Here is a 25,113-nt window from a genome sequence, read left to right on the forward strand (position 1 = left end):
AGAGGCTCTGTCACCAGATTTTGCAACCCCTATCTGCTATTGCAGCAGATCGGCGCTGCAATGTAGATTACAGTAACGTTTTTATTTTTAAAAAACGAGCATTTTTGGCCAAGTTATGACCATTTTCGTATTTATGCAAATGAGGCTTGCAAAAGTACAACTGGGCGTGTTGAAAAGTAAAAGTACAACTGGGCGTGTATTATGTGCGTACATCGGGGCGTGTTTACTTCTTTTACTAGCTGGGCGTTCTGATGAGAAGTATCATCCACTTCTCTTCAGAATGCCCAGCTTCTGGCAGTGCAGACACAGAGCGTGTTCTCAAGAGATCACGCTGTGACGTCACTTCCCCAGGTCCTGCATCGTGTCAGACGAGCGAGGACACATCGGCACCAGAGGCTACAGATGATTCTGCAGCAGCATCGGCGTTTGCAGGTAAGTCGATGTAGCTACTTACCTACAAATGCTGATGCTGCTGCAGAATCAACTGTAGCCTCTGGTGCCGACACGATGCAGGACCTGTGAGTGACGTCACAGATCTGCACTGCCAGAAGCTGGGCGTTCTGAAGAGAAGTGGATGATACTTCTCATCAGAACGCCCAGCTAGTAAAAGAAGTAAACACGCCCCGATGTACGCACATAATACACGCCCAGTTGTACTTTTACTTTTCAACACGCCCAGTTGTACTTTTGCAAGCCTCATTTGCATAAATACGAAAATGGTCATAACTTGGCCAAAAATGCTCGTTTTTTCAAAATAAAAACGTTACTGTAATCTACATTGCAGCGCCTATCTGCTGCAATAGCAGATAGGGGTTGCAAAATCTGGTGACAGAGCCTCTTTAAGCTAACTGGTTTATAATTACCTGGGAAAGGCCTAAAGACCTTTTGGAAAATAGGCACCACATTTACCCTGCGCCAGTCTCTAGGGAATCTCCGAATATTATGAATGGGGGGACAGAAATAACTCAACTAAGTTCTTTAACTACATATATAATGGTGGTTTCTCTTGGATCAAATACCCACAATATCTCTCTCAGACCGGAGCAGGCAAAACTAAATGGGTATGATCCAACAAATACCCTAAATGACATATATAAAGTACAGTTAAGTTTACCGCTCAGACGGCACTGGTAACTGTCTAATATCATTCAGTATAGACACTCTCTCCCAGAAAAATGCAGTGGACAATCCGCAATCCAATGTGGGTGTGGATGGTAATTCTTATCCTTGTAGTTCCACCGAGCTCCTTATCGTCTCTCTCCACATTCAAAGAACTCCTGGTAGGAAAAGGATCTTATGTCTCTAATAGATGGAAAAAGGAAGACACATAGTGCAACACCCTCTGAAAAAAGATTGCTCCACGCCAAGTTTAATCCATACTCACAGAAGTAACAAGAAATAAAAGCATCAAGGTAAGTAAAGATCTTTAAAATTTCTAGGCGGCACGCCAAACCATCTTAGGGCGAGAGTGTTTGGCGTGCCTCCTAGAAATTTTAAAGATTTTGATATTGGACTGTTACCAGTGCCGTCTGAGTGGTAAACTTAACTGTACTTTATATAAGTTCTTTAACTGGTTCCCGACCACTGGCTGTGTATTTACGGCCAGCGGTCAGGGTCCTTAAAGCCTGCGCCATAGGCTATTATGGTTTTAGCTTGCTGTCCGAGTCAGTGACTGCCGGGGACCCTGAGGAGAAGATCGAAGCAGCTTTCTCTGCTTCTATCGTCTCTGATCTCTTTTACACAGCGCTCAATGAGCACTGTGTATATGAACAGAGGCATCTGCCTCTATTGGTCCCGGTGATTATGTGACTGGTCACATGATCACTGGGGTGCCGTTAGTGGCAGACTGCTGCTGGGTCAAACTAGACCCAGCACAGCCCTATTAGTGACAATAGTCACTATGAGATGGCTTATTTCCCCTGTGCAGCCCCAGTTACAGTTGAAAAACATGGTATAGAAGAAGAAAAAAAAATAAAGTCCCCTGAAGATCTTTCCTGACCTTTGAGGGACAGACCATAGTAATAAAAAAATAAAAGTTAAATAAAGTGCAAAAAAAATTAATAATAAATACACATAAAATACCCACCCCCCAAAAAAACATTCCCCCGCCAATCATTGTTGTAACACTAGCCCTGAGCCAATTACCCTAAAATAGACATGTAGTATATTAAAATGTACGGTAGACAATGACGATCACAAATAAAAGGTATATTTTAGGGTAAAACTATGTTATCACCAGAAAAAAATAGTTACAATTTAAAAAAACTTAGTTTTTTATTATTGTTTTCAAATTTTAAGCTTAAAAATTATAAAATAGCAAAAAGGATGTGTATAAAAAATATAAAAAAATAAACCTGTTAGAGTTTTAGATTGGATGAGAAACCCGTCAAAAGTTGTGGATTCAGATGCTACTACTGCTTAGATACTTAAATTGTACTGGCCTATCTCTCCCAGGTATTCTAAATAATTCCTTGTTAAAAGCCACCTTTCTAACTTGGAAATCCTTAAATATCTCATGTCCACTCTCCTTCCCTTCGCCAACTCTTCAAATTCGGGATTTACCAATTACATCGTCTATCTTGGGTGATGGAGCGGTGCCGATAACAATTTTGCAAAATAAGAAATCTTACACTATGTTATTAGAGTCTGGCTCCATTCTTTCACTTCAGGAAATGTGTACCCTCCTAGACTTACCTAATTTGAATTTTCTACTCTATAATAGAATTAGATCTCGGCTGGGCGTCAACATCAAACATCCTGACGTCAATAGGTCACCTATTTGGTTTGAGTCTTTAATATTAGCCAAACATCCTCCTACTAAAATTATTTCCTCTACATATAAGCATTTGTTATCTGGTTCCTATGTAGATTCCAGACTTCTGCCATATGTAAAGGCTTGGGAGACTGACCTTGACATGGAGTTCGCAGATACAAAAATGAATGCTTTGTTCTTGGCTCCTTTGGATTCAAGGTGTGTTAGAATACAAGTGAATGTGTAAAGGATCTGCCAGGCACAGCTTCGGGGTTAATTCCCATAATTAATCAGTCAGCACCTGAATCTACATCCCTGAGACTGACTCCAGCTTCCACCACTCAGGCAGGCAGGCTTAGGAGTGGGAGAGCCTATCGCAACCTGGCCAGACTCAGCTAGCTCCCGCCCTCGGTCTATTTAAGCCTGCCCTTCCTGTCCCTCGGTGCTTGTGATTCTTTTCGTGTGGTTTCCTGGCCCAGCTACAGCTCCTTCTATTTCGATCCTGCTCCATACAGACCCTGGCTTACTGACTACTCTTCTGCTCTTCGTTTGGTACCTCGCACACTCCTGGCTTGACTCGGCTCGTTCACCACTCTGGTTGCTCACGGTGTTGCCGTGGGCAACTGCCCCTTTCCCTTGCTTGTATTCCCTTGTATGTTTGTCGTGTTTGTCGTGCACTTACTGAGCGCAGGGACCGCCGCCCAGTTGTACCCCGTCGCCTAGGGCGGGTCGTTGCAAGTAGGCAGGGACAGAGTGGCGGGTAGACTAGGGCTCACTTGTCCGTTTCCCTACCCCCCGTCATTACAGAATGTCTTTAAAGTCCTTACCAGATGGTATATGACTCCTGAGAAAATTAATCCAATTGATCCCACCTACCCGGCTACATGTTGGAAATGTGGAAGTGATAAGGGTACTTATATTCATATGTGGTGGGCCTGCTCTATTGTCACTCCATTGTGGAAAGAAATAATGAGTATAGTTAACAATGTCTGTAAAACTAAACTTCAGTTTCATAAAGAAATCATCCTTTTACATTTATTTACTCAGGATAATAGGGTGGGAAATCTTAGATTGGCCAGACATTTATTATCAGCTGCCCGACTACTCTTGTCAAAATTTTGTAAAACATCCCATCCCCCCTCACTTTCTGAATGGAAGTTGAAGGTTGATAGCATCTATCGTCTTGAGCAACTTGCACACTGGTAGGCTAAAAATCATATTAAATTTAAGTCCATTTGGAGTGACTGGAGCGTTTATAGAGGATTTTCTCTTACTTGATCAATATACTTTAAAATCTGACAGGACAAATCTCACAATCTTTTCTCGTATTTGGGTACATAATCCCCCCCCCCTCTGTCCATCAGTTCTTCATCCTCACCCTATCCCCCTACATAGGTGTTTCTATGTTCAACCTCTGGTTTTAATTGTATTAAAGTTGCATTGAATTCTCTTTTCCATAAAATGTCTAATTTCTTAGAGAATACGTACTTGTATTGTATTTTGAAATAACCATATTTTCTTGTATACACATTTATTGTAGTGTTACAGTATGGTTGCAATTGAAGTTTATCTTATGGAGATTTTTTTGTACTTTGTTTACGTGGCATGCAAAATATTCTATTATTTGTCTATGATTATGAAAAGTATTCAATACTGTTTATGTAACCTTGTTTGAAAAACAATCAAAACAGTTTATAAAAGAAAGAAAAAGAAACCTGCATTGTCTACGGAAAAAACAACGCAAAAATCACGTTGCTAGCCCAACAAATAAAAAAGTTATAGCCATATAACTAACGAGTGCTAAAAAGGGCTAAACAGTGTCTCGTCCTGAAGGATCAAAATAGCCCAATCCTGAACTGGTTAAGAACCCTTAGGTGTAACCTATCTGGTCCCGGGGCCTTGTGTACATTTATTTTATTTAACTTAGCTTGGACCATATTCAGCCAATTCAGTATATTAACGCCTTCCCCCTGCATGCATTCTGGACCTTAATGACCAAAGCAAAATTAGCAGTTTCACTAGGTCTTTATTTAATTGGTTATAATGTTGTAGGAATCGAATGAATCCCTACAAATTTGGTATGGTTTCTTTCAGCAGAAACAGGGCTTTATTTTGGTGGTATATACTATAGGTTTTTTTTTTTGTTTTTTTTTTCAACATCTTACTTGCAAAAGGTGCAATGATAGGAGTCCCTGCCTCGCTACGGGACAATTGTCCCGTACTGAAAACATGATTACAGTACGGGACAGTTGTCCGGCAGCGAGGCAAGGACTCCTAGCGTCGTACATAACTATGATGCTAGGAGCCCGGCTCCCTGCAGTGTGTTCGGTCTGGGACTTGCGGCCGAAATACGTTCCGTCCATTACGGACGTAACATGCTCCTGTGAATCCAGCCTAACTGTTTGTATCTATTCTCTCCACAGGTCTCTGTTTCTCCTCTCACAAAACCACAACTGAGAGGAGAGGCGGAGAGCAGAGGAGAGAGCATGCTGTTTACATTCAGCGGGTGGTCATCGCTGTGATAGGGTGTTCACAGCGATCACCTCCTCCTATCAGAGGGTCCCCTAACGTTGTCTCCAAGCCCCCAGCTGTCACCTAACAGCTGAGGTTTGGAGATATCCGCGCTGCTTGCAAAGGCGGCGCTCTAGAATAAAGCCCACTAATGACCGCCGTGAAAAGGCGTATTGGCGGTCATCAAGGGGTTAATTGATGTATTACCAGCACTGGCACCGGCTCTTTCTTCTGTTGTATATACAGAGCTAAAGAACACATTTGTTAAATCTGCTTCTCTTGATCCCCTGTGACCAACCTGCGATTACCACTATTTAGCGGTCCTACATGTTTAGAATTTTTGGGGATTTGTTTTGCTATCTTTTGCCACCTGCCTTTTATTTTGTATGTTTGCTATTTATAGATTTGATTAAGCTCTTTGTTATTTTAAAAAGGCTGCAGCTGTACTCTCAGATTTATATTTTTCAAATGCCCTTTTTTTTGTCATCTATTGCCCTTTTTACAGAAGGTGTAAACCATGTCAGTTTTAATTTTAGTCGTTTATACTTGTTACCTATAGGAATAAATGTTGCACTATAATTATACAAAGTAGATTTTAAGATCTCCTATTTATCATTCTATTCTATTATGATGATGTCACAATTTTACTGATCTGGGTTTTTTTGTGATGATGTCACAATGGTGATTGTCAGAACTCTGTTTTGCTGTGACGATAATACAATGGTGCAGGTTCGGGTTCCATTGTGACAATGTAATAGTATTGCTGGACTGGGTTTTACTGTGGTCATATCAGAATGGTGCTGGACTGGATGCTACAGTGAGGCTGTCACAATGGTGCTGGTCTGGATTCTATTGTGATTATGTCACAATGGTGCTGGAGTGGGTTCTATTATGATGATGTCACAATAGTGTAAAATGGTGCTGGTCTTGGCTTTACCATGGTAATGTTTCAAAGGTAAAAAATGTAGAGGTCCAGCACACAATATGATGTGAAAAAATACAAAACTGTTTATTTAAGTCAAAATTAAAACAAGAAATTAAAAAATCCCGGGAGAGAACGTCTAAGCTTTTCAAACTTTTCAGTTCTTAATCATTTTTTTCCTTGGATTTCTACCTACTCCCGACGTAGCTCTCTTGCCCGTGCACCGAATAATCATGGAATGTGGCGTCTTTACTTCGAGTGAGTGGTGAGCGGACCAATTCTACTTGTATATTTTTTACTTAATGTTTCAAAGGTGCTGTATGGGTTCTATATTCAAAATAGTGTTGGCCTTGGTTCTACTGTGATAATGGTGTTGGTATGGCATTTATTGTGATAATGTCACAATGTTGCTAACCTGGGTTCTACTGTAATGATGTCACAATGGTGATGGCGTGGGTTCTACTGTGATGATGTCACAATGGTGCTAATATCGGGTTCTACTGTGATGATGTCAAATGTTGCTAGCCTGGGTTATAATGTAATAATGTCATAATGGTGCTGGTGTGGGTACTACTGTTTATAATGTCACAATGGTACTGGTCTGGGTTCTGTTGTAATTATGTCAAAATGGTGTTGGACTGGGTTCTACTATTATGATGTCACAATAGAGTAAAATGGTACTGATCTTGGGTGTACTGTGATAATGTTACAATGGTGCTGGTATGGGTTCTATTGTGAAAAGGGTGATAGTCCTAGCTCTACTGTGACATTTTTTTACTATGGTGATGGTATGGCATCTATTGTGGTGATGTCACAATGCTGCTAGTTTGAGTTTTACTGTGGTGATGTCACAATGCTGCTGGTTTGGATTCTACTGTGATGATGTCACAATTGTGCTAATCTGGGGTTCTACTGTCATAATGTTACAATAGTGTTGGCCTGTGATGATGTCACAATGTTGTTAATTTGGCTTTTACTGTTATGAACTCCCAATGCTGGTCTGGGCTCTACTGTTATGGTATCACAAAGGTACATGTATGGGCTCTACTGTGAGGGCTCACAATGCTGCTAGTTTGGGTTCTACTGTGATAACGTCACAGGGGAGCTGGCCTGGGTACTACTGTGATGATATTACAATGCTGCTAGTTTGGGTTCTGCTGTTATACTGTTACATTGCTGCTGGCCTGGGTTAAACTGTGATGATGTCCCAGTGGTGCAGGTCTGGGTTTTACAGCGAAGATGTCATAATTATGATATTCTGGGTTCTACTGTTTTCACAGAAATGGTTTTGGCCTGGGTTCTTTTCTTATGGTGTAACAATGGTACTGGTCTGTACTCTAATGTGAAGATATCAAAATGATTCTAGTCTGGGCTCTACTAAGATGATGTCACAGTGGTCCTGGTGCTGCAATCCGCCCATTCCCTTAATTACCTTAGTCGCCCTTCTTTGCACCCATTCTAGTTCAGCCATGTCCTTCTTATACACAGGTGCCCAAAATTGTACACCATATTACATATGTGGTGTGACTAGTGATTTGTATAGAGGCAAAACTGTGTTCTACTGTGATGATGCCACAATGGTGCTAGTCTGGGTTCTACTGTGATGATGTCACCATGTTGCTGGCTTAAATTCTACTGTGGGGATGTCACCATGGTGTTGGTCTGGATTATAATGATGACATAATGATGCTTGATTTGGGCTCTACTGTTGTGAGGTCACCATAGTAATGGTCTGGGTTCTACTGTGATGAGTTCATCATGGTAATGGGCTGGGTTCTACTCTGAATAGTTCACATTGGTACTGGTCGGGATTCTACTGTGATAATATCACAATGTTGTGATATGGTCTGGGTTCTATTGTAATGATGTCGCAATGGTGCTGGTCTGGGTCCTACTGTGATTATGCCACAATGGTCCCGGTGTGGGTTCTACTGTGTTGATATCACAATGTTGCTGGCCTATGTTCTACTGTATTGATGGTCACAATAGTGCTGGTCTGGGTTCTACTGTGATAAAATACTAATGCTGCTGGTTTGGGTTCTATTGTGAGGATACAAGCAATAAGTAGCAGAGAACTAATCATCCTAGTAGATGGTGGGGAAGAAAAATTAGCCATTATCAATACACAATTGCCACAATGGCAAACAATTTCCCATTTTTACACTACTAATACTATAAAATCTTGTAGTGAATAAAATTTATTAATGTCACAAATGTGCTGGCTTGGATTCTACTAAGCTTATGTTAAATTGCTACTAATCTAGTTTCTACTGTGCGATGCTGCAACGTTGCTGCTGTCTTACGTTCCACGGTGATGATGTCACAAATGTGCTAGCTTGGTTTCTCTTGTGAGGATGTCACATTGCTGCTAGTTGCATTGTGTGTGTCTGCATCCTGCTGGGAGTTGCTGATTGAGCCTACCCCTGAACTTTCCTCCGTTGATCTTTTCTTTTCTGCTCTCGGACTCATTTATGACGAGACTGACAGGACTGCCTTTGCCGAGAGTCAGCTGGTGACCTTATGTCAGGGTAAGAGACCTGTTGAGGAGTATTGCTCTGACTTTAGGAAGCGGTGCGTAGCTTCTCGGTGGAATGACCCTGCCTTAAGGTGCCAGTTTAGGTTGGGTCTGTCGAACGCCCTGAAAGACCTGCTAGTTAGCTATCCCTCTTCTGACTCCCTAGACCAGGTTATGGCTTTAGCGGTACGACTTGACCGACGTCTCAGGGAACGACAACGTGACCGTTTATGTGTTTTCTCCTCTGACTCCCCCATGATGCCTCCCGAGGTTCCGTTGCTCCGTTCTTCCACGGAATACTCGAGGGTACCTATGCAACTCGGGGCCTCCGTGTCCCCCAACAACGTAGAGAGTTCCGCAGGAAGAATGGTCTCTGCTTCTATTGTGGGGATGACAAGCATCAAGTGAACACCTGTCCTAGGCGTAAGAATAAGCAGCCGGAAAACTTCCGCGCCTAAGTGATTATCGGGGAGGTCACTTGGGCGCACAGGTATTTCCCGTAAATATGAAACGTAATAAAATCTTGCTTCCCTTTCAGGTCTCTTTTGGTGGTAGGTCTGCTACCAGCAGTGCCTTCGTGGATTCAGGGTCGTCTGCTAATATCATGTCTGTGGAATTTGCTATGTCTCTAGCTATGCCTTTGATTGCATTGCCTAAACCTGTCCCGGTAGTGGGTATCGACTCCACTCCTCTTGCTAATGGTTATTTTAGAATCACTGGAATAATGATAGAGCTTTATAAAATATAACTTTTACTTCATATTGTTTAAAATAATGTGCAAAACATACACACAGGACAAATTTAAAGGCTAAAAATGTGCTCTCTTTTGTGAGAGAAAAACTGACATTCTGTACGTTTTGTGCAGAGTAAATGCAAAGCTCCAAATATTACTGCATAAAGGAGGAGGTTTTTTCAAAGGTATATTTTGGGGTAATCCACCCCCCTACCCATTCTATAGTGTGTCCAAGTCCATCTTGATCCTGTAGCTGGGGACTGGGAAACCTCCTATTTTCCTTTTATATGTGTCCAGGCAGATAATGCTGTTCTCCCGACGCGTTTCCTTGTGGCCAAGATTCTTCAGGGGAGTTTAGGCCAATTAGCCTCTATGGTCAGAGGCTTTGGAGCAAGAAAAAAGATAAATCCTATGCAGTGGCAAAGAAAGTTAAGTGCATCTGTTCCCACGATGCTGGGATAAACGCCTGACAGGCGCCTGACAGGCGTTTATCCCAGCATCGTGGGAACAGATGCACTTAACTTTCTTTGCCACTGCATAGGATTTATCTTTTTTCTTGCTCCAAAGCCTCTGACCATAGAGGCTAATTGGCCTAAACTCCCCTGAAGAATCTTGGCCACAAGGAAACGCGTCGGGAGAACAGCATTATCTGCCTGGACACATATAAAAGGAAAATAGGAGGTTTCCCAGTCCCCAGCTACAGGATCAAGATGGACTTGGACACACTATAGAATGGGTAGGGGGGTGGATTACCCCAAAATATACCTTTGAAAAAACCTCCTCCTTTATGCAGTAATATTTGGAGCTTTGCATTTACTCTGCACAAAACGTACAGAATGTCAGTTTTTCTCTCACAAAAGAGAGCACATTTTTAGCCTTTAAATTTGTCCTGTGTGTATGTTTTGCACATTATTTTAAACAATATGAAGTAAAAGTTATATTTTATAAAGCTCTATCATTATTCCAGTGATTCTTTACTAATTCTAAATAGAGTATTTATGCTATAAAAAACCTTTGGTGGAAGGAATAAAAATACCACCTGACATCTATAATGGTTATTTTACACAGCATACCCCTGTTTTTGAACTCCTTGTTGGCTCCATGCATTTGGAGCAGTGCTCTGTACTGTTGATGCAGGGATTATCGTCCGATTTGGTTTTAGGCCATCCCTGGTTGCAGTTGCATAATCCCACGTTTGACTGGAATACTGGGGATCTTACCAAATGGGGTAATGAATGCTTGACGTCATGTTTTTCTGTTAATTCTATTTCTCCCCCTGAGGAGGTGAACACGCTACCTGAGTTTGTTCAGGACTTCGCTGATGTTTTCTCTAAGGAGGCCTCCGAAGTGTTACCTCCTCATAGAGAATACGATTGCACTATCGATTTGGTACCAGGAGCTAAGCTCCCTAAGAGTAGGATATTTAATCTCTCTTGTCCCGAACGTGAAGCCATGAGAGAGTATATCCAGGAATGCCTGGCCAAGGGTTACATTCGCCCCTCTACTTCTCCGGTAGGTGCTGGCTTCTTCTTCGTAGGGAAGAAGGCTGGTGGTCTTAGGCCATGCATTGACTACCGTAACTTGAATAAGGTCACTGTAAGGAACCAGTATCCCCTTCCTTTGATTCCTGATCTCTTTAATCAGGTTCAGGGGGCCCAATGGTTCTCTAAGTTTGATCTACGGGGGGCGTATAACCTTATCCGCATCAAAGAGGGGGATGAGTGGAAGACTGCGTTTAACACGCCCGAAGGTCATTTCGAATACCTCGTCATGCCCTTTGGGTTGTGTAATGCTCCCGCGGTCTTCCAGAATTTCATAAATGAGATTTTAAGAGATTACTTGGGGGTATTTCTTGTAGTGTACCTTGATGACATACTTGTGTTTTCCAAGGACTGGTCCTCCCACATTGAGCATGTCAGGAAGGTGCTCCAGGTCCTTCGGGAAAACAAACTGTTTGCGAAGACCGAAAAATGTGTGTTTGGGGTGCAGGAGATACCATTTTTGGGTCAAATCCTCACTCCTCATGAATTCCGCATGAACCCCGCCAAGGTCCAGGCTGTGGCGGAATGGGTCCAACCTGCCTCCCTGAAGGCGTTACAGTGCTTCTTGGGGTTCGCTAATTATTACAGGAGATTTATTGCTAACTTCTCGGTCATCGCTAAGCCTCTTACGGACCTCACTCGCAAGGGTGCTGATCTCCTCCACTGGCCTCCTGAGGCTGTCCAGGCTTTTGAGGCCCTTAAGAAGTGCTTTATCTCAGCCCCGGTGTTGGTTCAGCCCAACCAAATGGAGCCATTTATTGTGGAGGTTGACGCGTCCGAGGTGGGAGTGGGGGCTGTCTTGTCCCAGGGTACCAGGTCCCTCACCCATCTCCGTCCCTGTGCCTACTTCTCCAGGAAGTTTTCGCCCACTGAGAGTAACTATGATATTGGCAACCGCGAACTCTTAGCCATTAAATGGGCATTTGAAGAGTGGCACCACTTCCTGGAGGGGGCTAGGCACCAGGTAACGGTCCTTACCGATCACAAGAATCTGGTTTTCCTAGAATCGGCCCGGAGACTAAACCCGAGGACAAGCTCGATGGGCGTTATTTTTTACCAGATTAAATTTTTTGGTTACCTATAGGGCTGGGTCTAAAAATATAAAGGCTGATGCACTGTCGCGTAGCTTCATGGCCAGCCCTCCTTCGGAGGAAGATCCTGCTTGTATTTTGCCTCCAGGTATAATAATTTCCTCTATTGATTCTTATTTAGTCTCTGAAATTGTTGCTGATCAAGGTTTAGCTCCCGGGAACCTTCCTGAGAACAAGCTGTTTGTTCCCCTGCAATTCCGGCTAAGGGTACTTAGGGAAAATTATGACTCCGCACTATCTGGTCATCCAGGCATCCTGGGTACCAAGCACCTCATTGACAGAACCTATTGGTGGCCTGGGTTGCCTAAAGACGTTAAGGCCTACGTCGCCACTTGTGAGGTTTGTGCTAGGTCCAAGACTCCCAGGTCCCGACCAGCGGGCTTACTACGTTCTTTGCCCATTCCCCAGAGACCTTGGACCCATATCTCCATGGATTTTATCACCGATTTGCCTCCATCTCAAGGCAAGTCGGTGGTGTGGGTTGTAGTAGACCGCTTCAGTAAGATGTGCCACTTTGTGCCCCTCAAAAAACGACCCAATGCTATGATGTTAGCTACCTTGTTTGTCAAACACATCTGTCTATTTCCTGCCTTTCCTGTTCCTCCTTGCTTGTGATTCTTCTCTGTTGGTTTCCTGGCCCTCCTGCAGCTTCTTGAACTACTTGTCCCTGCTTCGTATTGACCCTGGCTTACTGACTACTCTTCTGCTCTGCGTTTGGTACCTCGTACACTTCTGGTTTGACTCGGCTTGTTCACTATTCTCCTGCTCTGCGTTTGGCACCTCGTACTCTCCTGGTTTGACTCGGCTCGTTTACTTCTCTTGCTGCTCACGGTGTTGCCGTGGGCAACTGCCCCTTTTCCCTTTGTTCTGTGTTTCCTTGTCTGGTTGTCTGTCGTGCACTTACTGAGTGTAGGGACCGTCGCCCAGTTGTACCCCGTCGCCTAGGGCGGGTCGTTGCAAGTAGGCAGGGACTGAGTGGCGGGTAGATTAGGGCTCACTTGTCTGTTTCCCTATCCCTGTCATTCATTACACCTATGGTTTCCGTTTGTGTCTGTCAGGGCTCCGTTCCGTCACAATGATGCTGGTCTAGGCTCTCCAGTGATGAGGTCACAATGGTTCTTTCTGGGTACTACTGTGATGAGGTCATAAGGGTGTGGGTCTGGGCCCCATTGTGATGATGTCCCAATGGTACTGTGGGCTTTACTGTGGCAATGCCACAATGTTGCTGTCCTGCATTCTACTATGATAATGTCACAAATGTACTGTCTGGGAATCTACTATGATGATGTACCATTGTGGCTAATGTATGTTCTACTGTGACGGTGCTGCAATGTTGATGTCCTGGGCTCTACAGCAATAATGTCACAAATGTGTTGGCTTGGATGCTACTGCAATAATGTGACATTGCTGCTAATCTAGTTTCTGCTGGGATGCTGCCACAATAGTGCTAGTCTCAGTTCTCATATGAAGTTGTCCCTATGGTGCTGGACTGGGTTTTACTGCGGTGAAATAACAAGTGTGCTGGTTTACGCTATACTGTAATGATGTCACAATGTTGATGGTCTGGGATTAACTGTGATTATGTAACAATTGTAATGTTCTGGTGTTATAATAATGTTGGTCTGTACTCTACTATGATGATGTCACAATAATTCTTGTCTAGCATCTACTGTGATGAGTTCACATTGGTGCTAGTCTGGGTTCTAGCGTGATGAGGTCACAAATGTGCTAGCTTGGGTTCTGTTGTGCAGATGTCACATTGATGCTTGTGTGTGTGTTCTACTGTGTTAATGTCACAATGGTGCTGGTCTGGGTTCTACCAAGATGATGTCACAGTGGTGCTGGTCCTAATTTGAATGGGATGATGTCACAATGGTGCTGGTTTGGGTACTACAGCCAGGGGCATTGCTAGCGTCTTAACAAATCAGGGGCACAAGCCCCAAGACATAGGTTTACCCCTCTAAATAAATAATATATATATCTCGGAGATATCTATAAGACTATGGCCCCTATAGTTACCCCCCTGTAGATAGTGCTATGCACAGACATACACTCTGTAGATAGTGCTAGACACTGCCCCTGTAGATGGTGCCACACAATTCCCCCTTTGTAGATGGTGCCACACGCTGAGATGGGACCCTTGCGTAGGCCTGTGTGATCCAGTGATGTCATCGTGCTGGCCTGCACAGGGATCCTGTCCCAGCGTCTTATGGGCTGCAGGCAGGGGTTGACTGGCAAATATTAGCCTGGGGGCAAGCATACTGCACTGGCCCATATGTAGCGGCCTATCCTTAATCTGTTTACCTCCATCTGCCGTATAAAGGTGGCAGTGGTAACTGGGCTTTGAATACAGCCGTCATCAAAAGACGACGGCGGCTGGTGGTGATGTTCTCATGCTAAAATCACACGTTTCATTTTTTAAAGCTCATATTAACAGAACATGAAAACATAAGAAACGTTATCAGTCACTTACGTTGCCGATTCTTGGCTCTTCCACCACTGATTGTTTCTGGGTCCCCTGATGCTTCTTTTCTTTTATAACCTAGTGCCATTGAGTATTATCCATAACAATCCCACATTACACAAGCGTGATGTGACATTGTTATAGATGACAGACAGGACCCCAGATTATAAATAAAGGAGCATCAGGGGACCCTGAAAACCATCCGTGGTGGAACAGCCAAGAAACGGCAACGTAAGTGTATCATATGACAAGATTTATCAAAAAAGAAAACAGAAATCCCTTCAACTATTGCATTTCTCTAGGGTTCTTTTACACGGCTCGACAAGGGCCGTGAAAATGAGCACTGATCCCCGAAACATCTCGTCGATCTGGGCTCTTTTGCTCCTTTCACAAGAAGCTATGATTAGTTATGTATGGGGATGAGTGCTCGTTACTACGATCGCTCATCCCCATACATTTCCATCATGTCGGCAGCACAGAATCCCCTGTCCCACACATAATATTTACAGTAAAGTCCCCCCTCCCCCACAAAAAAAAAGTTTTACACAGAATTCCCTCCCCCACACATATTTACAATTAAGTCCCCGTCCCCCACAAAAAACGTTTTACACAGAATCACCTCCCCCACACATAACATTACAGTTCCCTCTAAGGCTTCGTTCACATCTGCGTTGGGGTCCCGTTCTGACGTTCCGTCGGAGCTTTCAATCAGAACGGGACCCTGGACAGACACAAACTGACATTAACGGAAACCATAGGTTTCCTTTTCCATCACCATTGATTTCAATGGTGATGGATCCGGTGCCCATGGTTTCCGTTTGTCTCTGTTGTGCACCGGCCCCGTCGTTTTGCCAGAAGCAATAGCGTAGTCGGAACGGGACTACGGGACCCCAACGCAGATGTGAACGAAGCCTTACCTGTCCTGGAGGAATCTTCATCAGCTGCCTGGTAGAAGTTGCAAGCAGGAGGGGAGGAGAGCTGTGTGTCACTGCTCCTCTCCAGCCCTTTCTTCTTCCTCTGTCCTCCCTGTTTGGAAACTATATGGGGCTGTGCAGTGCAGCAAACTGCAGGGCCCCATATTTTATTACAGCCTGGTGGGACAGAGGAGCTGTGATTCTGCTGCACAGAGTTTGACCCGGGGCAGCTGCATTATACATCAGAAGTTATGTCATATAATGCAGTGGAGGTCACATGTTCTGTGCAGGATAATCACAGGGATTCTCTCCACTGCTCCCCTGCGCTACACTAATCTCCCCGCGGCCCTAAACTGCTACAGCAGCGGCCCATGCCTCCTGCCCCTAGTAAATCGCAGATCAGAGAGCTCAGCTGATACCTCCCTGCTCCGCCATAGAAATGAAATTAATTGTATCTACGTCCCGAGGACACATATACAATTACATGTGGCAGTCCCTGGGGATCCGTGGCACTGGGCCAAAAATCTGGTGCTTGGGCCCCGGATGCCCGGTGTTAGTGACGCCACTGACTACAGTTATAATGTTACAATGGTTCTGGTCAGGGTTATATTGTGATGGTGTCACAATGGTGCTGGTCTGTACTCTACTGTGATGATGTCACAATGATTCTGGTCTGTACTCTTACAATGGTACTGATTTGGGTACTACTGTGTCAATGTCAAAACGTTGCTGGCCTGGATTCTATTATGATATCCAAAATGTGCTGGCTTGCGTGGTACTATAATAAAATCACAATGCTGCTGATCTAAGTTCTACTATTATGAAGTCACAATGGTGACTTTCAGTATTCTTTTGTGAGGATGTCACAATTTTGCTGGTCCGAATTCAACTTGGATGATGTCACAATGGTGCTGGTCTAGACTCTACTATGATGACGTCACCATAATTCTGCTTTTAGGCTCTACAGTGATGAGGTCACAATGATGTTGGTCTGGACTTTACTGTGAGGATGACACAATGGCGCTGGCTTGGGTTCTATTGTGCAGATGTCACAATGGTGGTTGTGTCTGATCTACTGTGATAATGTCACAATGGTGCTGGCCTGGTTACTACAATTATAATATCACAATGGTGCTGGTCTGGGATCTATTGTGATCTTGTCACAATGGTGCTGGTCTGTACTTCTGTGATAAAGTCACAATGATGGTGGTCTGGGCTCTACTGTGATGAGGTAAAAATGGTGCTGTCTGGGTTCTACTGTGATGAGGTCATTCATCTGTGATTGTTTTACCAATGTACTTGGTTAGATGCTACTGTGATGATTTCCCATTACTGCTAATCTAGTTTCTACTTTGACGATGCCGCAATGTTGCTATCCATGGATTTACTGTGATGATGTCACAAATGTGCTACCTTAGGTTCTACTGTGATAATGTCACATTGCTGCTAATCTATTTTCTATTGTGACAATGTCACAATGGTGCTGATCTGGGTTCTATTATGATGATTCAACTTTGATGATGTCACAAAGGTGCTGGTCTGGATTTTGCTCTGATGATGTCACAACGATGCTGTTTTTGCCCTCTACCGTGATGAGGTCACAATGATGCTGGCCTGGGTTTTACCGTCATAATGTCACAATGGTGCTGGCCTAGTTTCTACTGTGATGATGGCACAGTGGTGCTGGTCTGGGTTTGAATGTGATGATGTCACAATGGTACTGTTTGGGTACTACTATTATTAGGTTACAATGGGGCTTTCTGGGTTCTGCTCTGATGATGCCACAATCAGTGGCGGATTAAGTAGACCATAGGCTCTGAGCTGTTACCCAAACTTGGACCCCCTTCTCCACTGCCATCCTGCCATGCCATATCTATTGTTAACATTACTTTTTTGTGCAAGCATTAACAAATGGGTGTCACGATTTCCCTTGTCAAAGGGCTGTGTCCCTACATACTGACAGTCTTCAACCATCGCTGACAGTATCACACTGTGCAGCGACACATCCTCCTGACAAGGGGAATGGTAATACCCATTTGTCTATCAGTCCTGGACTGCACAAAGACTTTTTGTGAAATACAAGGATTTTCTATAATAAACATGTCAGGAGAGGTGACAGATTCTCTATAAATCCAGTGACTCACAGGTGACTTCTCAGATTCTAGTCATTTTTTTTCCTCTTTTCTTCTCCATCCGGTCCAGATCTCATGACGACTTCTTCCTGCCATGACCCATTTCTGCAGATTTTGCCAGTTAGAAGGGTTTGGCTCCTCAGTTTTTCAACATTTCCACCACTATAAACGAAGATAAAATTCTCATGGTGCCACACACATGATGCCCCTAAATATAATAGCACCATACACTGTGCCACTGAATATAATAGTACCAAACACTGTGCCCCTGAATATAATTGTGTCAAACACTGTAAAGTAAAGTACCACATTCACAGTGCCCCCTGTAGATAGTGCCACTCATAGCCCCCTGTAAATAGCACAAAACACAGCCCCTGTAGATAGCGCCACACACACAGCCCCTTGTAGATAGCGCCTCAAACAACACCTGTAGATAGCATCACACACAGCCCATGTAGATAGTGCCACACACAGCCACTGTAGATAACGCCACACACCCCTATAGATAGCGCCACACACACCCCTATAGATAGCGCCACACCCCCTATAGATAGCACCACACCCCTATAGATAGTACCACCCCCTGTAGATAGCATCACACACAGCCCCCTATAGATAGCGCCACACACAGCCCCCTGTGGAGTGCGCCACACCCCCCTGAATACAGCACCACACACAGCCCCCTGTAGATAGTGCCACCCCCAGTCACTGTAGATAGCATCACACACAGCCCCCTATAGATAGCACCACACACAGCCCCCTGTGGAGTGCGCCACACCCCCCTGAATACAGCACCACACACAGCCACCTGTAGATAGCGCCACCCCCAGTCACTGTAGATAGCATCACACACCCCCCCTGTAGATAGTGCCACACACACCCCCTGTAGATAGCATCACATACAGCCTCTATAGATAGTGCCACGCAGCCCCATGTAAATAGCGCCACACAGACCCACTGTAGATAGCGCCACACAGACCGCTTGTAGATAGCGCCACACAGCCCCCTGTACGGAGTTCCCCACATCCCCCTGTAGATAGCATCACACACAGCCCCGCCCCCCTATGGACAGCGCCACACAGCCCCCTGTAGATAGTGCCACACACACCCTCTTGTAAATAGCGCCACACAGCCCCCCTGTAGATAGTGCCACACAGCCCCCTGTAGATACGCCACACAGCACCCCCTCTTGTAGATGCGCCACCCCCCTGTAGTTAGTGCCACACTGACCTGCTCCCGTTCCAGCGCCGTCCTCTTCGCCGACGATGCAGGCCTGCAAAAACGTGACAAAACTGAAATGTGGTCTTTGGGCGGCCATGGGCCCCCCGGGAGCTTCAGGACCCGCACATCCGCCCATAACGGACCTGTGGGGATCCACCACTGGTCACAATGATGCTGGTTTTGCACTCTACTGTGATGAGGTCACAATGATGCTGGCCTGAGTTTTACTGTCATAATGTCACAATGGTGCTGGCCTGGTTTCTACTGTGATGATGGCACAATGGTGCTGGTCTGGGTTTGCATGGGATGATGTCACAATAGTACTGGTTTGGGTACTACTATTATGAGGTCACAATTGGGCTTTCTGGGTTCTACGGTGATGAGGTCATTAGGGTGTAGGTCTGTGCTCCATTGTGATGATGCCGCAATGTTGCTGTCCTGGGTTTTATTGTCATGATTTCACAGTGGTGCTGGTCTGGGCTCCATTGTGATGATGTCACAATTGTGAAATTCGAGTTTCACTGCGAAAATGTCATAATGGTGCTGATCTTGAATCTACTATGGTAATGTCACAATGGTGGTGGTCTGGGTGCTACTGTGATGATGTCACGATGGTGCTATTCATATATCTTTTGCGATAAAGTCACAATTGTGCCGGTCTAAATTCAAGTGTTGATAATATCACATTGGTGATGGTTTAGGGCTCTTCTGTGATGAGGTAACATTTATGTTTGTCTGGGCTCTAATGTGATGATGTACCAATGGAGCTGGTCTTTCTTCTACTGTAGAGTTGTCACAATTATGCTGGTGTTCTACTGTGATGATAAAGCATCCATGACACTTAAAAGAAGTCTTGGAGAGTCGACAGAATGATAGAACATAAAGATAAGAAAAGCAAACATTATGACGTTTTGATCCTATCTCAGTATATCTTATTAAAGAGGCTTTGTTCACATCAGACTTGTTATTTATGTTTAAAGTATAGGGTTTTTTTCCCCTAGAGAACACATAATGCTAGGTTTAGATCACATTTTAGCATCCTGTTAAAACCTCAATTTTTTTTATCATATACAAATAAAAATAAAAAAACGGATGTCAAACAGGATGGTGCAACAGGAAGGAAAAACATATCCAGTTGTTCAACAGGACAAAATATAAGACAGTCTCCATTTGCCTGTCCTGTTAAAAAAAAACAACCCTGATGGAAACTTGTAAAACGGAGACAAACTGACACTTTTAAATGTGATGGAAGACCCATTTGAAACTTTTAAGTCCAGATTTGCGAGCAAAAACATCTGCAGCGTATTACAGTACCAGCTAAGTTTGTCATGGAGCCTGTAGAAGTTGTTATTGTCATGGGGACTACAGAGGATGGTGTGAACCACGTGGTGCTTTTCTGTTTACATTCAGAGTTTGACAGCTGTTGCGCGAATCACGTAGTTCGCACGGAAGTGCTTCCGTGCGGCATGCGTGGTTTTCACGCACCCATTGACTTCAATGGGTGCGTGATGCGCGAACAGCGCACAAAGATAGGACATGTCGTGAGTTTTACGCAACGCACTCGCGCTGCGCAAAATTCACGCACTGTCTGCACTGCCCCATAGACTAATATAGGTGCGTACGACACGCGTGAAAAGCACGAGCGTCGCACGCGCGTATATTACGCTCGTGTAAATGATGCCTAAGAGTCAGCGATCCGGTCAGGTGGCAGTCTGTCGTCACGGTGAACATGCAAATGGTAAGGGCAGGCGGCAGACAGGGATGGTCAAGTTTAGGCAGGGTCAATGACAGAATGTCCAAATAGATAATACAGAAATGACTGCTAGCAAGCTACAGGGAAGTACCCTTTTATACCCGGGAAAGCTGTATGAAATTCGGTGCGCAGGCCCTTTAAGAGTAAAAGCAGCAGTGACAGAGTGGAGGAGAGATGCGGTGCTGGACTGGGACCCAGAAGATGCCATGAACTGCTGAATATACGGTGGCGGGATTCGACTGCAAAGTGGATTAGATGTAACAAATCTCATCCACACGCTGCAGAAAATTTCCATACAGAAATTGACCTGTGGTGCAGATTTTTAAATCTGCAGCATATCAATTTATGCTGCAGAATGGTTTGCGCAGTTTTTGACTAACTTTACTCATTGAGTTCAATGGGGAAGTGGAAATCTGCAACAAAAGGCAAATGTTAATTTTTTTGCTGTGAAATAGCTGCATTTCTGCATGCAAAATTCATAATATTTCCACTTCAAAATATATATATATTTTTAAACTCACCTTCCCTTAGTGATGTGACCCTCCTTCCCCAGCTGGTCTCTGTTGAGCCGACCTCATAGGATGACTTTTTGTTCCATGTGACCATTGCAGTCAATTAGAGCTTGCAGTGTGAAATAGAATGAGATGTCATCCCAGAAGTCTGGCTCAAAAGGGGCCAGCCAATAGGAGCAGGGAGTTGTGTCTATGGAAGTACCAGGGAAGGTGAGTATAATCTTTTTTTTTAATGCAGCTAAAAATCTGCATCATATCAAACACGACTCGGCAAAGACTTTCTGTCGGTATTCTCTTCAGAATCTGGCTAGGATTTTCAACAGTGAACCTGCCCTAACACTGCAAAACTATTTCTATATTATGGCGAGAAACAAGAGAAGTCATTGGGCAGACAGATCCATATTTATGGCATGCGTTACCACTGTATATTTCTCTATCCATTAAACAGAACCTTAAAACAAAAATATATGTCTAAAGGAGCATATATTTCCATCACTTTCTTTAGAGGTATATTTTTACCTCAACTGTATGCTCCAAATGTGATATGAACAACTGGCAATTTGTAGTCATTTGAGCTCCAGCTAAATGTTAAATGTCACGTAGCAAATCTGTAAATGTGTATGTTGGCAAAAGTGTATGTTCTCCCTGTGTTTGCGTGGGATTCCTACAGGTTCTCTAGTTTCTTCCCACAAACCAAAAACATTCTGATAATTGACTTCATCTGAAACTGGCCGCAGTGTGGGTGTGTGTGTGTCTCAGATAGGGAAATTCGATTTTAAGCCCTAATGAGGACAGGGACTATTGTAAGGGCAAACTGTACAGCACTGCAACATATGTTGGCACTTAATAGGCAACAGGGAATTAAATAATAAAATTGGACGTACAGTATACTTTAAATACTTCAGAGTTTGCCTGTTATTAACAGCTGCCTTCTTCAAATAATACACTACCCTGCACGTACAGATTATTTCGTCTAAAGCAAAAGGAAAATAGATTTCAGCCAGACATCATCATATAAAGCACTAAAATTTAAAAGGACTGTATTTTTTCTCCTCAATTTGAGCTAAAAAATAAAAAAAGCATCAAAATTGCATGCTATGAACAGTCTATTGCTATTCATTGTTTTCGACATTCAGAGAAACCTCAAGCAGTAAGTAGTCAGTTGTCCTAGGCCTTGTAGCCTTATAATAAATCGTTGATCAATCTCGAATACGAGGCAGACAAAACAAAGCACTTTAATCATTAATGTACTCACCTGATGAGGGAGCAGCACTGTCAAAGTGATTGAGTCCTTTGAATTCCTGCAACAAATTAACAAAAATAGTGGATGCATCTCATTCTAAAGTAATAAATTATTAATCGATGTAAATACATATATTGGTGTTTCCAAAGGGATTAAAATTTAGTATAGGTGGTTTCACACACAGCTTTTTTAAGATAATCACAGCGATTTCCTGTTTTTTTTTTTTATGTGTTTTTTTTTTGGGGGGGGGGGGGGGGGGTTAAACGCTGTGGCCAGATGTTTGATGTAAGTCAATAGGCAATTATGACATGCACTAAAATCATTTCATTTTTTTTCTGGTGTTTTTCATCACTTTTGGTTCATTTTTCAGTCAAAAACTTTTTTTCGAAACGCAGCATGCTCTAAGGCCCCATGCACACGACAGCAAAAAACCTCCGTTTTTGCGGACCGCAATTGCGGTCCGCAAAAACGGAGCCGTTCACTTTCATTGAACACTGACACCTTTCCGTAGCACTACGGAAGGGTGTCAGTGCCGTGGAAATGTTCCGGGAATTATGGAACATGTCCGTTCTTTCGCATTTTGCGGGCCGTGCTCCCAGCCGAAAATGCGTCTGTCAGTCAACGGCCGGCCGTGTGCATGCGGGCACGGTCGTGTGCATGGGGCCTAAGTGTTGCATTTTTCTCCAGGTGTTTTTTTTTATAGGCTATTCCAAGTTTTATAACATACAGATGTAGCGAAGTTTAACTTGACTATGATAACTTGCTGCAGCGTGATATCACACAACAAAAGTAATTGAAGTTAAAGTTTCTTGCCACTGTCTATTTAATGCGTTAAGAGTCAAGGCTATATCTGTAGTAACCTAAAAGGGTTGTCCGGGCACGGACAACTGATGACCTATACCCAGGATAGGTCATTGGTATACGATCGGTGGGGGTCTGACTCCCAGACCCCTCACCGATCAGCTGTTCCTGCTGCCACCTGACAAAGGACTGTCTCCGGCCAGCAGATGGCTCCGGTCACAAAATAGCAGCCGAGCTGCAGTACTGCAGCTCTGCTCCTATTCATGTGAATAAGAGTAGAGTTGCTGTTCTGCAACACGGCCGCTATGCAGTACTTGGAGCCACCTGGTTCCAGCTCCGAACTCTGCATTCCCTGCATAACATCTGCCGCATGGAGGCAGCTGGGGCAGCAGATCAGTGCGGGGTCCAGGTGTTGGACCTCCACCGATCATATACTGAGGACCTATCCTGTGGATAGGTCATCAGTTATTCGTGCCTGGACAACCCCTTTAACATCGTTTGTAAGGCCAAAAAAAGACGTAAGTCCATCCAATTTTGCCTATTATTCTGCATTGTTGATTCAGAGGAAGCCAAAACCCCAAGGAGTCAAAAGACAATTTTACTCATCTTAGGGAAAAATTCCTTCCCGACTCCAATATGGCAATCAAAATAGATCCCTGGATCAACGACCCATCTCTAGTAATCTGCAATTGTACTTGTACCCATATTGATCACAATTCTCATAAGGTATATATAAAATATTGCGAAATAGTGCAATATTGTTTTTACCTAACCAGTTCAATGAATCTCTCCCTCGATGCCTCACTCACATCCTCATCATTTATTGCAAGGATCTGATCTCCTGAAAGTAGCTTGTTTTCTGATGGACCTCCTGTAATGAGAGGAAGCTAAAATTCATACAGTTAAGAGAGGACATGATATAGAAATGTAGGTGCATTCGTACAGTAATTAGATATGATTAACATTCTCACGATGAGTCACTTATAGCTACTGAGAATGGCATTGCTTCAAAGCTGCAGTGTCGCCATCCTTTTTGGATCAACATTTAAAGGCGTTCTTTGGAAAACCATACTTGGCCATAGTTTAGTCTTTTTTCACTATTACCAGAATTTCTTTACTGGTATTGCTTTCTTTTTGGTGTGATATTTGTTAGGCTATACTGAGACTTTTTATCATTCTTCAAAATAATTTGATGTCCAAAGCATTGATTCACTTGAAAATCTTTTGAAAGTCGCTCATACTGTACATGCTTTGATTATTCTGTGAAATAAGTCTTATTACAAAAAGTTGAATTGTAGGCCTAGCCTTTAAGTTGTGGCATTGATGTTTTCTGCTCAGGTAGGCTAGATCTAGTCAATTGTTTCCTACTGGGATGAAAGTCACAAGCAATTTTGTGATAGTACACCGACATGGGAGGCAACTTGTCGCTTTTTTCCCTCACTGAAAAGAAAGTCATATTGCATTCCCAATTTACCACGTGAAGTCCCAGTATTATTGTAGCTTTTGAAATTTTTAGGTATACCTAATACAACTCTTAGGAATTCTTAACCAGGTATATATCGTCTCTATCACCTCCATTTATTGATTTCACAGATCCCTACTGCTCATGAAATTCTTCAATAGCCTAATTGCATTTTATTGTTTTAAGTCCATACTTTCTGTAAGATAATTTTCACACAGCGATAATAAAACCGTAGCTAAACTTCCGTATTACAGACACAAGGGGCGCACTAAGGCCAGGATCACACATAGATTTGATGTCTTTTTTTGTGGCACTTTTTGGCTCAGTATTTTGAGCCAAACACAGAAGAGAACACAAAAGAAAGAAAACTGTCTTTGGCTCAAAAGACAGTTTTCTCCGCTGAGCAGTTTAGGAAAAAAGAATCCAGTTAAAGGCGGAAATTATTACTGCCAACACTAAGGGGAGCTCACTGCTTATGAATTTATTATCGAGTACAATGAGATATGTAAAGATCCCTATGCAGTGAGCTCCCCCTAGTGGCAGATG

General features: G+C 43.6%; 1 protein-coding gene across 3 annotated transcripts in view; it reads right to left on the bottom strand.

Annotated features, from left to right (window-relative positions):
- FRMPD3 (FERM and PDZ domain containing 3) overlaps nt 1-25,113 on the bottom strand; it is a 382,523-nt gene that overhangs the window by 237,623 nt on the left and 119,787 nt on the right. For all 3 annotated transcript variants that reach the window (XM_075835599.1, XM_075835597.1, XM_075835598.1), the window contains exons 4-5: nt 23,874-23,976; nt 22,317-22,362 (exon numbers count right to left, since the gene is read on the bottom strand). In XM_075835599.1, the coding sequence (XP_075691714.1) occupies nt 22,317-22,362; nt 23,874-23,976 (149 nt within the window). The remainder of the gene's footprint in view (nt 1-22,316; nt 22,363-23,873; nt 23,977-25,113) is intronic.

Source organism: Rhinoderma darwinii, chromosome 8 (assembly GCF_050947455.1).
Source record: "Rhinoderma darwinii isolate aRhiDar2 chromosome 8, aRhiDar2.hap1, whole genome shotgun sequence".
In the NCBI taxonomy this organism is placed as follows: domain Eukaryota; kingdom Metazoa; phylum Chordata; class Amphibia; order Anura; family Rhinodermatidae; genus Rhinoderma; species Rhinoderma darwinii.